Source organism: Bubalus bubalis, chromosome 23, assembly GCF_019923935.1.
Source record: "Bubalus bubalis isolate 160015118507 breed Murrah chromosome 23, NDDB_SH_1, whole genome shotgun sequence".
NCBI classification, from domain to species: Eukaryota; Metazoa; Chordata; class Mammalia; order Artiodactyla; family Bovidae; genus Bubalus; species Bubalus bubalis.
Genome location: NC_059179.1, coordinates 42,209,853 through 42,228,724, shown reverse-complemented (window position 1 = coordinate 42,228,724; position 18,872 = coordinate 42,209,853). Strand labels below are relative to the sequence as shown.

The 18,872-nt window shown below is 38.0% G+C and overlaps 1 protein-coding gene across 8 annotated transcripts in view; it reads right to left on the bottom strand.

Moving 5' to 3' along the window:
- Nucleotides 1-4,495: 4,495 nt before the first annotated feature.
- PLEKHA1 (pleckstrin homology domain containing A1) overlaps nt 4,496-18,872 on the bottom strand; it is a 54,766-nt gene continuing 40,389 nt past the window's right edge. For 4 of the 8 annotated variants that reach the window (XM_045164147.1, XM_045164146.1, XM_045164148.1 and 1 more), the window contains 7 exons: nt 17,656-17,781; nt 16,338-16,481; nt 14,744-14,812; nt 11,955-12,019; nt 11,287-11,350; nt 9,531-9,620; nt 4,496-6,952 (listed from right to left, as the gene is read on the bottom strand). In XM_045164147.1, the coding sequence (XP_045020082.1) occupies nt 6,638-6,952; nt 9,531-9,620; nt 11,287-11,350; nt 11,955-12,019; nt 14,744-14,812; nt 16,338-16,481; nt 17,656-17,781 (873 nt within the window). In that variant the 3' untranslated portion in view covers nt 4,496-6,637. Of the gene's footprint in view, nt 6,953-8,145; nt 8,295-9,530; nt 9,621-11,286; nt 11,351-11,954; nt 12,020-14,743; nt 14,813-16,337; nt 16,482-17,655; nt 17,782-18,872 lie in introns of all 8 variants that reach the window. The other 4 variants (XM_045164149.1, XM_045164150.1, XM_045164152.1 and 1 more) reach the window with 4 other exon arrangements.

Sequence of the window (18,872 nt, the reverse complement as noted above, 5' to 3'; positions counted from 1 at the left end):
GAAGAAAAGTACAAACCAGTATCACTTGTATTTATGCAAAAATTCCTGATAAAATTATAGCAAACAGAAGCAGCTTATTTAAATATAACATATCCTGACCAAATGGTATTTATTTCCAAAATGTAATGATGGATAATAGGAAATGAATTAATATGATTCATCAAATTAACTGATCTAAGGAGAGAAACAAGATTATTTCCACGTTAGTCACTCAAGTTGTGTCAGACTCTTTGCAACCCCATGGTCTGTAGCCCGCCAGGCTCCTCTGTCCATGGAATTCTCCAGGCAAGAATACTGGAGTGGGTTGCCATTCCCTTCTCCAGGGGATCTTCCTGACCCAGGGAATGAACCTGAGTCTCCTGGATTACAGGCATATTCTTCACCCTATGGGCCATCAGGGGAGCCCAACAGATACTGAAGGTATTAATAAAGTTTAACTGTCCTTCTTCATTTAAAAAAATAAAATATGAATAGTTGAATCAAATGTTCCCTTCAGTGGGAATCCAGCACCATGCCCTTCAGTGGGAATCTAGAGGGCTTTTCAAAACAGGAGCATGACAAAAATGACTGCGATGACCTGTTATTTAACTGTAACCTGCAACTCATGAGCACAGGCTCAAGTGGGCTCTCAGAACTGCCAAGATGTCCTCTATGTCCCTGGTCCCTTCCTTCTCCACAAGCAGGGACAATTCACATCTCCTCTTTCCTCAGCCTCATAATACTGCCTTCCCCATCTCACTCATCGCTGAGGATCACTTCCTGATTCACTGAGACTTCCTCCCACCCATGCCTCTGCTTACTCTGCCCTCCTACCACAGACAAACATCGATGTTGTTGTATAAAAAGTCAAGCCCTCTACTTGTGCACTAGATTCCCTCTCATCTCCCCGCCAGACTTGGTTCCAACAATCCTTCCCATCTCCTACATCATCAGTCTTCCTTTTGCTATTGGGTCATCCCATCAACCAAATGCCAGTATTCCATCTTAAAACAAAACAAAACAAAACAAAACTTGATTCTGCTTTTGCTAACAGCAAGCATCCCACTTCTCTGCTCCTGTTACAGCAAAACTCCTCACAGCAGCTGTTTGGCTTCACTCCACCAAAACTGCTCCTATCGATTCCCAGTGGCCTCCACATGGACAAACCCAATTTCTCAGCTGGCTTCTTACTAGACCTGTGAGCATCATTGACACGTTTGACCCCTTTTCCTTGACTCATATGTGTCCCTTGGCTTTCGGTTGACCAGTAACCACACCTTTTCATTTTCCACCACTGGTTCCTCTTCTGAGCTCTCAGCATTGGAATGCCCCATCCATTCTTTGGTCCTCTTTTCTTCTTTCTTCGTCCCTCTAATCCAGTCTCGTAGCTTCAAACGCCATCTAGTATGTTGAAGGCTCCCCAGTTTTTATCTCCAATGAAGATTTCCCTCCATTCCAAATCTGTATATCAAACTGCCTTCCTGATGTTTCTCCTTGGTATCTAATAGTCATCTCAAACCATCACACTCAATACTTCAGTTACAGCCTCTGCATGCAAACCTATCCTACCTGCAATCTTTTTTACCTCAGATCATGGACTACGTGTTTCTCCAGTTGTTCAGGCCACAGGACTTGCCTTCACCTCTAATACATCACCTCCTTTCACTCGTCATTTCTAATCCATTAGGAAATCTTCCACCTTTGCAATACAGACAGGCAAAAGGAGAGTGAGAAACAAGGATAGTGCTAACATGAGGCAAAACGAGAAGCATGGTGTATATGAAAGTCACAAAGGAAAAGATGTTACTGGGACCAATGGTCTCTACTTGGAAATAATAATAAGGATCCACAGGGAACAGAGTAAGTTCAAGTCGTGAAGTTACCAAAGACAGGCAAAAATGAGCCTGAGGTGGTTAAGTTCCTAAATCATGAAGTGTGCGTGTGTGCTCAGTCATGTCCAACTCTGCGACCCTGTGGACTGTAGCCCGCCAGGCTCCTCTGTCCATGGGATTCTCCAGGCAAGAATACCGGAGTAGGTTGTCATTTCCCATTTCAGGGGATCTTCCTGACCCAGGGATGGAACCCACGTCTCTTGCATCTCCTGCATCGGTAGGTGGATTCTTTGCCACTGTACCATATGGGAAGCCCATGGCAAGTTCCCCACATTCCCACCCACTCAGCCATTCTCCTGTCTCCCCCACCCAACGCTGACCAATGCTAAAGAAAACCAGTATGACAGGGTAAAGGGGAAGGGAGAAAGGGGCAATGAAACTTCAAGAGAACAATTTAAATTTTATGCATCAACTTGGATACTTCAAATTTCAGATCAACATTTCCAAATTTACTGCTGGTCATGTAATTTTTATTTTTTCTCTCCTGGGACCTTTCCAAGTCCCCAGCACTTTGGCCACCTCATGCAAAGAGTTGACTCATTGGAAAAGACTCTGATGCTGGGAGGGATTGGGGGCAAGAGGAGAAGGGGACAACAGAGGATGAGATGGCTGGATGGCATCACTGAGTCGATGGACTTGAGTCTGGGTGAACACCGGGAGTTGGTGATGGACAGGGAGGCCTGGCGTGCTGCGATTCATGGGGTCGCAAAGAGTCGGACACGACTAAGTGACTGATCTGATCTGATCTGATCATCTTCTTAGGTTCCCTGTGCACTTCATACTGTACACTGAAGACACCAATTTGACCTGACTTTATCAGAAGTTCCAAAGTTTCTCCACATGGAAAAACACCTCATTCTCACCTTACACCCAGTGACTATAACCAGTTTCCACACTCTTTCCAATTCAAGAATTCAACATCCTAAAGCTATTTTAAAATCCTTATTTTGGTAACCTTATTAATTTATATAATGGCAATGTCAGGGCTTAAAATCTTTCAGGGAGGTTATGATCAGGATATTTATCTACTATTGATTCTCAAATATTAGATGCAAATGCATGTATAAAGAAATCTATCATTTGAAATATTATGGTTCTGAAAAACACTGAAAATAAGTTGAAGGAAAGTTCAACTCCTTGGAGATAGTACCATATAAACAGAGCAATTCTCAAGACTTCTACTGTGGCAGCAATACCATAATGGTTAAGAGCCCAGATCTTGGAATAAAAAAGACTAGATTTTAAACCTAATGTGAATTTAATCAAATGACTTTTATTTTCCTCCTGTAAAATGGGAGGTAAATGTGATTATAAAAGGGCAACAATGAGAGATCCTTGTGGTGATGGCATTGTTCTGTTTTATGGGTAGAACTGAGTGACGGGTATACAAGAGCCCTGGATGATTACTTACAACCTCATAGGAATCTATGCTTATTTGCAAATAAAAGGTTTAAAGTCACTCACAAATGTTGCATTAAATTTTATATTAATTTCTAAGTCATCCTAGGCAATTACATGTTTTAATTTTCTAACTGAAATAAAGTGAGATTTCAAATTACTTCAAATTTAACAATGATATAACCAGAAGGTGGCGCTATTACTCCATGAATATGCCACATCACAGACCTAGGCCTTGTCACAAAAATACCACACTAGGACCTTATGGATCAAAATCGTAAATGCAACAGTAAATTGCACTGAATGCTGTAAATTCAGCAGTATTAATACATGTCTTAAATGAAGTTTGACAAAAACGTGATTTTCATAAGTCATTAAAAAATAAACAACTCATACAATCAATTCTAGACCCGCTTAACAGGGAAGTTGACGTATGGCAAATACAAACCCATCTAAGTGAGTTTACAGCCATGTCCTGTGTGAAATGTCAAACCCCCCCCCATAACAAGGAAGATTGTTATCAAATCTGGTACTAAGCTGTTACATCATTCCATTTTTATATGAACATTTTCTGCCTCACTGTTAGAACTGTTCATACAGACACAAGTACGGCTTTAACTAGAAGTAAAAAGACTGAGAAAGGGATCTTTTTCCTTTTTTGTAAAAGTAATGAAGTTTTTAGAACTTTCTCATTTTTTTAATTTAAAAACATTTAAAATACTTTTCAGAGAAAGAAATTAAGTTGCACCAGTTCATATATCCTTATCCAGTTTCATTAGATGCTGGATACACAGCAAAGGTGGACTATTTGTTATTAGTGGCAGGTTTGCGAGAAGCAGCCTCCAACACTTAATGGGGTGTTTTTACGAGTCGTGTCCACAGCCCACGTGTGGATGAGCACGTCCTCTGCACTCCTTTTTAGTCATCTCACACCCATCTAACTAATAACCACGCAATACAAGTGCAGCCCAGATGATTCAAACGATGCTTTGAACCCAACATTGTTGATACTGCCTTTGAGAATGTTTTCTAATGAAGCAAAAATAAGCTCATTTTCCCCAAAACACTCATCTTTTCTTGCACAATTTCTTATCAAGTCATGCCTTTCCAAGGCTACCAACTAATTAGCCTGTTCTTAAACATGTAAATTCATGTCAATTAACCAAACATATTTTGTATTCATTTTATTTCATTGTTTACCCAAGAACTGAATCAGTCCTGAGAAATAAGTTAGAATTAATTCTGAGTTTATTTTGAAGCATTACAGTGTTTAACCAGTTTGACGTATAAAGATACCAGACATAAAGGTAAACATTGGGAAGCACACATACATTCCCATTCTGAGAGAAGACATGTTACATATACAGAAAAAAATGCAGCAAATATTAAGGTATTCAAAGTAATTCTTTGACAATTCGGATGTGACATATTTACAAGAAAAGTATATGTTTTAAAATAATTAAATAATTTTCATAGAATTATAAAAGTATTGAGATAAATATTAGAAGACCCTGACAATCACAAGAACATTTTCCTATGCTACTGAATGCAAGGGTAGTTCTATAAAAAGTCCCAAAATAGAGCTAATATTTTGCCACTATGAAATATATCAAATTACCAATACCAAAATATTAAAATGAACATGCAGTGTGGAAGCTGTACCAAAGAAAACAGCATCAGGCTCCTGAATACCGCCCACTGTCTGCATAAGACTTCTTAGGCGTGCTCATGAGAAAAGAGCTTTCTAAAAGAGCCAACGAAATGGATGCATCTGCAGGGAAAATAACAACTTAAAACCTTTTCATTCTACCATTTTCAAATGTAGCTGCAAAAAAAGAAGAAAAATCTAAATAGAAGTTTCAAAAATAATAGCTTATGAATAAAAATGTTGAGTGGTGCATTCTTTATGCATTTGGATTTTTAAACTGATGCTATGATAATTCTAGTGTAACAGATAGTAACCTCTGGACCACACTCTGATTTAAGAAATCCATTCCCACTTTCTCGCTCTCAAACAAAAAGTCTTCTGAGAAAATGAAAAGGAGAAACAGCAACATGTATGAATTCAAAACAAAACAGTACTGTAATATGGCAAAATATCATAAAAAATAGCAGCATATGAAATTCAAGACTATTTTCTTAAAGCGAATGTTTAAGACTGAACCGTAGAAACAGTACTTGGTCAAACTGGTCTGTTATTCAACACCTGAAACTAACGATGTTTTTTAGAGAGGAGCTTATGTTTTTGACATCCCCATGATTAAATGTATACTCAAATTTGTGCTTAAAACATGTATTGCACAGATAGTAGAATAACAACATTCTGGTATCTCTAACACAAAATGGTATGCTATTTAGCACATTAACTTATGCTACTAAAAATTAATTTTATCCCAATTGTTTAAAACCAATCACATAGGACTTTTAAGCACATTAATCTCAAAACATTCCTAAACAAGATGAACGCTTGAATACAGGTTACTAGTGACAAAAAGCAGAGGCTACAACCACATGACTAAGGGCAGTATCTTTACATATAAACGAGGTCTTCCACTGATTCAAATATAGAAGAACTATTTACAAAATTTTGACAAGAAAATCAGACCTCCAAGAAATTTCATACCAAATAATTTTCACTGAATAAAAAGCAATGACTGTGCTGCACATCTTGACTAAGATTTTACAAACAAATGTCCAAGATCTACCTATCTGAATTCCAATTCTCCCCTTTTCTCCAACAGTACAACCCACAACCCTCACTAACAGTTCAAAAATACCCTCTCTATGCAAAATGCACTGCTCACCTTGAGATCCAGAGTAACAAAAATGGTTATCGCTTCAAAACTGTCCACACTGTAGTATAAATTTTACAGCACCACAGACATCATGAGTTTAGACATCTTTGTCTGGCAATATTTCAGTCAATAATATTAACCAGTAAGAATGTGTAAAGACTGAACATCTAATAGGAAGTCACAGTAGCATTTTTAAAACAACCAAAGTAATTAATAAGCATTTTTCATGTTTTAAATTGTGAAGCGGCTAAATTGTCAAATTCACTAGGAAAAAGTGTCTCTCACACACACACACACACACACACACACACACTTTTATCATCCCAATGAGAACAAAGCTTCAGACAGTTGATACTAACAGGGTTTTTTCTTTCTTTTTCTTTCATTTAAAGAAATTACATTTAGTTTGGCCACTTGCTAGCTTCCTGGCTTACCAGCTTATAAAGAAGACAGCGACGAGGCAGGATACTCTACGCATTAAAACCCACTTCCCCTTTATCATCTTTGGCGAGAAGCCTTGTGAAAAGGACACTGAGGGCTGATGAGGCGGGTCAGGCTCCACGAGCTTCCACCTCACACGTCACTGACTGGAAGGCTTGCGTCATCCAAGTCCACGGGGTCACAATCTTGTTCCTGAGGGCCATTTTTACTTCGAGGTTTTAGCAGAGCTTGTTCGGTCACTTTGGAAGCTGGTTCTCTTGGAGAGACAGTCTGGACCTTGAAGTTCCCTGGCTTGACCTTGGCAAGAGATTCATAAAATCCTCGCTTCTCCATGGGAAAGCTTGAGACCAGAGAGTTGCTGCGAGAGGCTGCGGAATGCGGGGTGGCTGCCGCGGCACGGGCAGAGAGGAGAGCGTGTCTGGGCTCGGAAGGACTGCTGGAACGCTCCTGCAAAGAGGAGTGGCGGTCAGACACAGGCAATCAATAACGACAGGGTTAGTAACTCAGTGTGAGACTTTATTCTCTGAAAAACAAACAGAACAAGACACACACAGAGCAGAAGCATGAGCCGTGCAGCATACATGTGCAAGTTCTTTCCCAAAGCAGTGCATTTTTAGGGGTGAGTTTAGAGCGATGACAGCCAACAACCATTTCCACTGAGAAACCAGTTCTGTCACCAAAGTCAAATCTGGCAGCTTTGACGCTTGAAAGGCTCAGTCAGCCTAGACTGGAATGCAGTGTACCAACTGCAACTGAACTGTGTTTAACAGGGGGCCTATCAGCTTTACCATGTTTACTTAAGAGTTTATTCTCAATAAACAGTAGGAATTATCCCCATATGTTTTAGAAAGATTAAACAATGAAAATGTAGAATTTAAAAATAAAAGGCAATTACTTCTTTAATAAGCAGAATTAAACATTTTTCAAACCTATTTATTTTATCTGGTAGCCTCATAAACTTAAGTTTTTGCTTCCCTGATATTATAGTCCTTTTGCTTCTTATTTAACTGCATTTATTTATTTTTGCATATAGCACACATTCACATGGCTTGACATTTTAAAGAGAGCAAAGGGTACATACTTAAGCATTTATTAAAACTGTTATAAGATAATTTGAGTTGTGAGTATTCAGCACGCTTCTGACTAAATCAAATCTGAAGTCAACCTTAAATACGACCATCCCAAACGCACCGCCATATAGTTCCTCCTTCATTGTGTTCATTTGTGACACGGGTGGCTTTGAAAAAAAGGGCTACAAACAAACCACCGAACACTACAGATCCCATTAGATGCTGAATTTCACCCAAGAGCTAACATGCATGCAAACTATAGTAATACAGAGCTTATCCAACGCATGTGCACCTGTGAGTTTGTACATATTACCACAAAGGTGCATTTCAAGTGGTGTAGTATAAAAAAGTTCCCAAATACATGAAACACAGAAATCAAAATTCTTGTGGCAACTCAGGAAATTAAGCTTTAGAAAATAGACAGGACTTTTTAAATTAGTAAAGTTTTATTTTTTTTGTCATTGTTTTTTTAATAGACATATTCAACCTGATGACTATAGTGAAATAGTTTGCGTTAGTGTTGACAAAGTCAGTTACGATAACTGCAGAAGGCAGTTTGGTTAACTCAACTTTCTAGAATCAGTTGTGAGTAGTGAGTAAGTCCGGGCCCTCTAGTAAGAAGGCATGTGTGCGTGAGAGCCCACATACGTGCTGCATTCCCCAGTTCTTGACGTATACCTCTGTATACAAGGGTTCGACAGCCTTCTGGCCTGCCGCATCTGGAACACAGTGCAAAGCTAAGATTAGAGTTAACCTATCCTGGGAAGGGGAGGAAAAGAGACAGTTCTGCTGACAGAGACAGAGAGTCCACTTTGCCCCCACCACAAAGCACAAAACACAAACACCCTTCTCCAGCTTTTCCTCTTCCCAACAGATATTGTTTTTGCAGAGAGTCTCATACTTGACCGCTGAAAAGGTCACATAAAACACAGGTGGTTACAAAATTAACACCTCTAAAAATAATTTCTGAGCTATTCCAAAAAGGATATAAGAACAACAACTTTAAAAGTGAGAAAACATGGGTTTTTTGGTATTTATTGGCCTAGAGTCATTTCTAACAAGAAGAGATTGGAAGGCAGCATCACTGCAATACTAGCACTGCGGGAGATACCAGGAGCGCAGAATGCCAGCACTGGCCATGAGTCCCGGGAATAAAGGCGATCACGCTGTGTGTTAGTGTCAGACTGCCTTCTGTAGACAAATATACTGCATTTTAAGATGCTTGCAAGTTTTTCATTCCTTAGTAGACTTGTATTTTCAGATCAGAGATCAGTGACCAAAGTATCCTAAAGCTAAATCTTATTCTTATGATGTACATGGTAAGTTCAAAAGTAAAAACATATTCCTTACTGAGAATGTTTAGCTGGTTTAATCTATTATACTGCCACAAAGATAATTAACATAGTGAAAAGAAGCCTTTTAAATTAACCAAGTGAAAAATGAGAATGAAATGCAAAGAGAACATTATATTTAAGGTTCAAGCTGCTCAACTGTCTTATGGCGCTATTAAGGCAAAAAACCTAAACTGAAATTACAGGAACTTAAAAAGGAAACTGAGAAAACTTCACAAAATTGTGTAATGCTACAACTAAAGGTGCCTTAAATGATTAGGTCAAATACCACACTAAGACTTGGTAAAATTATACCAAATCTGGACTTACTGACAAGTAAGAACTCCTAAAACAAAACAAGGAAATGTTCATTCTTTAGTTGCCCTGTTTGTGCATTTAAGACAATACAATGCACAGAAGAGTTATGTATACATAACACTATAGGAAGCATTAAATTAGAAATGCATTATTTTTTTTTTTTGCAAGTCCAATCGGTATGAAAGTCAACATGCAGATAAATCTCAAAACAGAAAGAAATCAAAAGGATTAGGGGGAGAGGAAGAAAAATAACTTGACAGGATTGGGAATCCAAGGGAGTATCACCCCAGAGAACAGGAAACATACAGAAGACGCTGATCTGCCGGGTCCCCGCTGAGCTACAATGGCACCCGAGACTGCTTTAATCCAACTGTGCATCTCTTCAGGGCTATCAGCCTAAGGGGAAGGAAGCATTCATTCAAGTTTTCCTCAAAATCAGCTCTTGTGTCTATAAATCCAATGTGTTCATCTTGGTAATTAACCGTCAACAACAAAATCAGCCTAAGGCAATGGTTTCTAAGAAATTTTAGAAATCGCTTTTTTGAACCGGTTTTGCCGGGTAAATTATAACACACAGAAGTAAGTTGGGCACTTAATGTTCTAAGATGAAACACGTCAAAAAGTGTCAACATGAAAAGTTTTGGAGAGAAAACAAGAAGAGGAGGAAGTCAAAGACCTTCTCATTTTGCTCTCCAATCGTACTTGTCTGAATTTTCAAGATGAATATTTATGTAATTGTGCAGTAAAAAAAAACAAAAACCACTGTGACATCATTTTATGTTATTTTTCTAAAAACAATTTCTAATTGTACCCTAAAATCCTAAAAGCAGTGTTGGCAGTCCTATGCCAAAGCAGGCTCTTCCTTGATAGGACTGTGGCTTCCAATGTGCATTAGAAACCTTCTGATGACTTCAATTAAACAAGGCCCTCAGAGGGGTGGCGAGGTAGGGCCCCTTCTATATTAAGTTTAAAAATTTTAAAGACACAAGTAATATTTTTGAACCAATGATAATAACAAAGAGTTTTTAAAAGGGAAAAACTCAAAGCAGGCAGAGGTAGAGTATACTTTCGTTCACTACAAACAAGAGCACCAATTCGGTAGAAATCAATTTGGTAAAAGACAGGTTTAAAAAAGCTCGTGCTCTAATAGTGATTCCTGATCTAGAAACTGATCAGAAGGAAGTAAGAAATCCAGACAAGTTTATTCACAAAATGTTCACTAACACGTTATACCACAGTAAATGTACAAAAACTATGTTAATGAATGATCAGTAACAGTACAGAAATAGTTTAATTGTAAAACACTCATATGAGAGAGCATAGTTCTAAAAGGCTTTCAGAGAATTCTTAATGACGTGGGAAAAAGTGACCATAATATAGTAAATAAATAGGATATAACACTATATTTCATATGATCCCACTTGGTATAAAAAGATATAGTCTAATAAGAACAAACAAAAAAAAAGAACAGCTGCCTGAATGTAGAATTCTATGTTTTATAAAGTACCTTTCTCTTCATATTTCTGTATTTTTCTATATTTTCTGCAAAAAGCATATGTAATAACTTTTAAAAACAAAACTAAATGTTCTTATAAAAAAAACTTTTAAGTAAATTAATGTGTTAAATAAAAAGCATATTTTAAACTTAAACATAGGATACCTATCCACCATTAGTGAAATAAGATCTACTATTTACTTTTATTACGGATATTTGAGTCCCCCTTTTTAGAAAATTACCAAAAAAGTGATATAATTGAAATTCCAAAATATGTGCAAATATAATCCAAATTGAAAATACAGACTTAGCATCTAAATAGCACATTTCCCTTCCTCCATATAAAACTTAATTCTATTCAATTAACTTATAGCGAAGAATATCTCTTTGCTGAACATATGATCTACCAATAATCTTAGATACAGCATCATTTTTATTAAGTTGGCAATTACATTTGCCATATCTTTCCTTACTTCTATGAGCAACACGTTTATTTATGTTTATTTCACCTCTAAAATTATTAATTCCTTGTTAGGAGGATCTATAATCTCGAAAGAAGTATCCTACCTGCACATAGAAAGTTCGAGACGATGTTACAATTTCAAAGAGGTTGTCTCTCATCATTATGTCACTGTTAACAAAACAAATTTTCCAATTGTACTCAAGAAGCAATTATTTGATAGTTTTCTTTTCACTTATTTACCCAGTACCAAATACGTGTTAATAAATATTAAAGGTAAAATATTAATTTAATTAAAAAATACTAAATTATCATTTTTCAATTTATTCTTGCATTGAATTCTACACATTTTATACAGTTACATGTATTTTTAGAAAAGTGCAAAAACAACTTTAAAATCCAAAGTTTTCAACTTGAAGAAAGAGTCTGCTCAAAGAAACAGTGGCACAGTTAACATATTTTCTTATTAAAGCTCTATTTGGCAGCAACCTTGAAATACTAAAATTATTAATACATCAATCTGTCAAGTATGACAGAAGTTGTTCATATTAAATTCTGTCCTTTCCATTAATAAGCTTAAGAATTGTTCCCTAATTTGTAGTTTTCAAACAAACAAAAAAATCTCAATATTTAATCTGAAGGCTTTGAAAGTTTTAGCAAAACTCACTGGCAATAATATAGAAAAACATCATCTGAAAGTGCATCAGTTAAGCTGAGGAACTATATACTGTGTGCTAACAGTTGTCTTAGGCACCAAGTCTAAGGGGGTGCTTACCTTTGCTTACATTCCTGGACTTTATGAACCTCCTTAAGTGGTATTACACGGAGAGGTTCCTTTTCCTATCGGAAAAAGGGCAGATAAACAGACATACATTTTTAAAATCTTTCCAATCATTAGTTGTCTTATTTGGAGATCTATTGTGAAAATCATGCTTCCTTCCTGACGCACATCTAAGACATAAATCTACCTTCTTGAACCATCTAGCATTAGAAGGGCTCAAGTATTATAACCTTATATACACTGTGGTTTGAAACAAGGAAACTGACATATAACCCATGTTCACATTACTGATGTCCTAAACGATAGTGTAAGCTTATTAAAAGCCGTCAACCATCCATCTTTTCCTCGATGAACCGCTATGGACTCAGTGAGTATTTCCTCTTTTTTTTTTTTCATATACAAGGGACCAGAGTAGTAAATAGCCAGCTTCTCCGAGTTAAATTTGTCATTTTAAAAAACAGAGTTTATTAAACATGTACTGCTGCCACTGCTGCTGCTGCTGCTAAGTCGCTTCAGTCGTGTCCGACCCTGTGCGACCCCATAGACAGCAGCCCACCAGGCTCCCCCGTCCCTGGGATTCTCCAGGCAAGAACACTGGAGTGGGCTGCCATTTCCTTCTCCAAAACATGTACTAAGTGGAGACATTACTTTGCCAACAAAGGTCCGTCTAGTCAAGGCTATGGTTTTTCCAGTAGTCATGCATGGATGTGAGAGTTGGACTGTGAAGAAAGCTGAGCGCCGAAGAATTGATGCTTTTGAACTGTGGTGTTGGAGAAGACTCTTGAGAGTCCCTTGGACTGCAAGGAGATCCAACCAGTCCATTCTGAAGGAGATCAGCCCTGGGATTTCTTTGGAAGGAATGATGCTAAAGCTGAAACTCCAGTACTTTGGCCACCTCATGCGAAGAGTTGACTCATTGGAAAAGAATCTGATGCTGGGAGGGACTGGGGGCAGAAGGAGAAGGGGACAACAGAGGACGAGATGGCTGGATGGCATCACCGACTCGATGGACATGAGTTTGAGTGAACTCTGGGAGTTGGTGATGGACAGGGAGGCCTGGCGTGCCGCAATTCATGGGGTCGCAAAGAGTCGGACACGACTGAGCGACTGAACTGAAGTGGCAGGACATGTGCTAGGTTTTAAATGTGTCACTTTCCACAATTCTAGAATACATGCACTATTGTTCACCTGGGCAAACAGGATTAGACATACTAATTACCTCAACTAAGGCTACAAAACCAGATACAAGATTCGAGTATGACATAACCAGTTCCTAGTTGGCACAGTATTCACAGTAAACATTTCATGAAATACTATATACTGTATTTCACTGAAAATGACACACCACTGAGTTTAAGACATACCATTATTCTATGCAGCACTAAGAAAATAATCAAACCAAGCACAAGTGCAGCTTCTGAGACACCAAGGCTGGTACTTTTTGAACCAAGTAGCTACTGCTTCCAGCTAAGGCTCTTAGATTTTGAAGTCTAAGAAAGGGTCCCAAGCTAAAATGGCTATTCCTGTTATGCTATGCCATTTTTCAATTCATTCAAAAATACTTGTTGATTATTTTCCAAGTACCAGGCGCTGTGTTGATAAAAGGGTCCAAAAGAGAATCTTTGCTCTCAAGAAGCTCGTGCAAAAAAAAAAAAAAAAAAAGAAGCTCATGCAGTTAACTGGTAAAGACAAATACGTACACAGTAACAAACCATAGTGGGAAGTGTTATGACCGAGGTGGGTATCGGGTAACACATGTGTAAAGGAAAGGCATACAAGTTTTTCAGAAGAACAGACACCTGAGATGAATCTTAAAACATGCCCTTCCTATTCTCCAGTGCTCTGCTGTCCAAGAGGAGTCACTAGCTCTGCCTAACCATTTCAATTAAAATATTAAATATGACCAGTTTTAACTTTAAAATTAAATACAGTCAGGATCCTCAGTCACAGTGGCCATAGTTCCAGCTGTATTTTACAGCCACAGGTGCCACTAGATCTGGCCAAGGCAGATAACAGAACACCTCTATTAGTGCAAAGCCCACCTGGGCAGTGCTGCTCTGTGCCGTCATGAAGGCATATGGTTCCTCTGTCAAATGTCCATCAGAGAAGAAGTAGAACTGCACTCAATTTACCCAACAATCTACTGCAGAACACAGGTCACGTGACAAGAGTATTTTAAATAAGGATGCTACTCAAACAAGTGCAAGAGGGAACTTCAGTCTTTACTTCTACCTTCAGATGGGACGAAAACATCTTATGTGAAGAAACAAAAAAGTCAATCTGAAATAGGAAGAGAAAATGCCAAGGGAGGGCAGGGAAGAGAAGGCAGAAATACAGAGGGTCAAATGTGGACTTTCTCCCATTTCCTCCACAGCCCCTGAAGAGGAAATGTGTAGACTGAAGGGTTCTGATGTTTTTAATTCTTTTCGAGTAGAATGCCTTTGAAGGTACACTCTTTTTACCTAAGATGTATTGAACGAAAATACCGTTAACCAAAAGCATCACAACAAAATTTACACTGAATATATCTTTGCCGTCATCTATCAAGGCATATGGTTCCTCTATCAAATGTCCATCAGAGAAGAGGTAGAACTGCGCTCAGTTTATCCAACAATCTACTGCAGAACACAGGTACTTGATAATACAAAATACACTGTATATATCTCCAAAAACCAGAATTTAATTATTTTAAAAATAGAAAACAGGACAAGAAATTATATAATTACCACAGTGTAACACTTCTAAAACCTTTTTAAAGCAACATTTATGACAAAGCAACATACCAGTTCAGATTTGAAGTAGCCTATTGTGTTTTCATCCAATTGAAAATATCTTCTCTTCCAGTTTTTCATCTACCAGAGATGAACACAGACATGAGACTTCTGTTTCTAAGATGTCAAATGTTAATAACCACTTAATTCTTCTGATATGAACCCACAATCAGAAATGTCAAGCACCGGAAAACCTCACCACCCTCCCTTAGAAGAGGAGATACAGGAAATTTCATCTCTTTTGCTACTCAGGCCTTGAACTTCTAATTCAACTTTGGTGCTTGGCTTTTAGCTCTTATTATATGATTTTATAATAAAGTCTTACATTTTTGATGCTCTGAAAGTTAAAAAAATCAAAACAAAGAAAGCACTTCCCTACGCCCTGCATCCCCCACAAAGTAAAGGCTGTCAAGAGTTCAACAGCAAGCACAGGAAATGTTATTAAACCATATCAAGCTTCTTCATCTATAACATGCATGAATCCTCAACAGGAACTTTATAATACTAACTAGTAAAGTAACATGTTTAATAAAGTGAACCTACTCTGTATAAACATTTTTTGTCAATGAAATATAGTTTTTGTGAAAGCACTTCAGATTTTCTAAGTGTCAGTATCTTGGATTTAAGAGTACAACAGAAAGGAATGTCTCAAGAGCCCTAATTAACACACAGCCTGATGAGAATTCTGATTTGATCTACAGACATGCAAGAATGAAAAACCTTCAGCTTTCACCTTCATTTCCTGTAGCCTAAAGAGGGTCAAACAATTAGGAGTGAAAGAACTTGCCTTGGTTGGCCTGAGCTCATCAGAGCTGCCAGAAGTTATTATATAAGATCAAGCAGAATTGCCAGTAGATATTTAAGTAAAAAAATTTTTTAACTTTATTTCTAAACTTTGAAGTTTATTTTCTCATGAAAATCTATAGATTTAGTTCATATTTTAGAAAGGAAATTTGGAACTGTAACAATACTGGTGAATGTACTTGCTCTTTCCACAGTTTCTTATCACCGATCTGTTATCTGGGCCAACCAGCTCTTACTAATGGCCAGGTGCTATGCTGTGAGCTCTCTCAACTGCATCTTTCAAAAAACGTTCTGGATGGTAGGCTTTATAATATGATTTTCTACATACACACACACCAAAAAAAAACAAAAACAAAAACTGAGAGCCTGAGATGTTAAGTCAGTAACCCAAGGTCTCAGCATTTTCAACTCGGGTCAGCCCAACCCTGCACCAAGTAAGTGATCCACACCCCACCCTCCTTGCCCTCCTTTTCTGCCATCTCCCTACTAGAGTTCCCTTTCCCTGACCCACTCCCAAGGGGGTAAAAAAAATCAACAGAAACCCTTCCTGGAATAAATTTAAATTGTTAGGAAAGCTCGCTTAAAATTGCAGGTTAGTTGTAATGGGCATTAACTTACCTCGCCGCCTACAGACCAAGAAAATAATAGCACTGAGTTTTGAACACAATAACCCCTATGCCCTCTCCTGACTCCTGGTCAGCAAGCTGGTCTTTCACAAAACAAAGCAAACCATGTGTATGTTGACAGTTTGCTAATGCATACTAATTTTTCATTATTTCACATACTGTGTTAAACTACTCACCACTGCTCCTTGTTTTACACAATATCCAGCTTTGATAACTGCACTATCTGAAGGTGGTTTAGGAGTGAAGTAAGGAAGATGGCTTTGTGACCGCTTCAAATTATTTCTGTCAATAGCTTCACCACATTCATTTACTTCTTCTTTCTAGAATGAAGCAAAATAAAGTCTTTTCTTGCTTGTTTAGCTTAAAAGCATACTTGCAATTCATGCTGTTATCCCAGCAATCTTAAAATCTATTAGTGAGGAAAACAGATCTTCAAGTATTTTCTAATTAATTTGAGATACTTAATCATAACTTTTAACAACACTGATTACAACCCAGATTTCTATCTCTCTTTTTCTGCAAAAGTCTTGCCACCAGCACTTTTTTTTTTGGTAGGGGATGCTGGGGTTTAACTTTCTAATTTGAAATAATTATAAATATTCACAGGAAGTTGTAAAAACACAATGTACAGGAGGTCTTATGTGCCCTTCAACCAGTTTCTCCAAACAGGGAAAACTATTCTATGGCACATTATCAAAACAGACACTGAAACACGTCACAGACCTTGTCCACATTTCCCCAGTTTCACACGCCTGTCTCTGTGCATGCATCATTCTATGCAGTTTTATTACCATATCTGTGTTTCCGCCACCACCACAGCACAGAAGTGTCCACCACCACAAGGCTCCCTCAGGCTGCCCCTTTAGAGCCTCCATCCCCAACTGCTTGGCCCCCACTAATCTGTTTTCCATCCTTATTGTTATGACATTTAGAGAATTTAATACAAATGGAATCATACAGTAGGTGGGCTTTTGAGACTGGCATTTGCCACTCTGTATTATTCTCCTGGGAGTTCATTCAGGTTGGTCCTTGTACCAATTGTTCGACACTTCTCACTGAGAGCAGTGACGTCACTGTTTGGACGTCCCATTGGCTAAATCACCCATAAAGGGCACTTGGGTTACTACCACGTTTGGGTGATTAGGAATAAAGCTACCACATAGTCATGATAAACAATGTGAAATAATTTTTGGTGACTTAGAAAATATTTCAGACCTAAGGAAAAAAAGCAGTTTACAAAGTATTTCCATTTCTAGGGGGCAAAAGGGCCTAGAAAAAAGACTCAGAAGAAAATATGTAAAGTGCTAAATGTTGTTTACCTAATGCTTTCCAGATTTTTTACAATAAAAACATACTTTTGAAATAAGTATAAAAGTTTTATGTTTTAATGACTGCATTTATTCAATAAAGATGTACCATTTGACTTTTGATAACAATACAAAAATCAATATGCAGTAGCTAAACCATCACACAATAGAAGAACTGACTTCTTACCTGAGTTGGGGTAATGATGGGCACACCACCAACAATGTCAGTTCTGTAAGAGACCTGCTTCTTTCCACATTCGCCTTGGCGACTTGGGTTATCAGGATGAGGCTGTGAGTCTAATGGCTTTGGGACCTAAAACAGTAACTTGATGAATCATTTTGCAACAAGCGTTATCTGAGATCCTCTTTTATCACAGAATTTCCAACCAATCATAAGTCTATATATAACTGGTATATATAAAAATTATTATATATATATATATATATATATATATATATATATAAAAAACCCTTTAAGTTTTCATACTGGTTTTTCTTTTACAGTATTTATGACACAGCCATCATTTACCGTGTGCGTCCTTGGGCGGGTACTATCTCATATATTTTCCCTTTTAATCCTCCTGTCAATCCTATGCATAGGAGGAGCATCACCACAGCTGTAAGAAAACAGGCTCAAGAGGTTCAGGGAATGGAAGGCTAGATCTTGGCTGGTCCACGTTCTAGCTCAGTTCGTATAACTCTCTTTCTCATTTAACCACTATAATGACATCCCCATTTTATCAGAGCACTTGAGAATGGGTCACAGCTCTGTGCTGTTACCTTTCCCATCCCTCCAGTCCTGCCCAACTGTGCAACATTCCGAGGACAGGGGATCCCGTCTCTTCAGATGTCCCCCTAATGGCTTTCTCCCCAGGCCTTAGGCCAACCCTCCACCCTCTCATCCATAATTAAACTATAATACCAGTCGTGGGCAGAAACATAAGAATGAAGGAAATAAGAAGGACAGGGGAGAGAAATGAATTCTGGAGGGGGAAGTTTCCTAAATTCTTCTAAGAGATTTTATCTAAGAGGTTGCACATTTTGGAGAGCTTTTTAAAGACAACATGACTACAGACAGAATTTTACTTGCCAAGATTCGCAAAAATACTTAAGAGTGAAACGGCTATATAAAGTTCACTATACCCAGAAACAATCTGCTAAAGAAGTCCCAGTGTTTTCTAGTGAAGAGCATCATCTACTTCAATTATTCTGACAGAGAAAATGTGGCCATGTTAGCCGTAAGAACAGAGAAATGTACTAAAAGAATTTGAAACCAGAGAAAGAATTAGCTCTCCAACATTTGTATTAGCTGCAATGTGCAGCTGAAAGGTGACCCATACGAAAAGTGGCTACTCCCTATTTCAAGAAGTTGAGGGTTTAGTCATATGTGAGAATTTCCTAAGA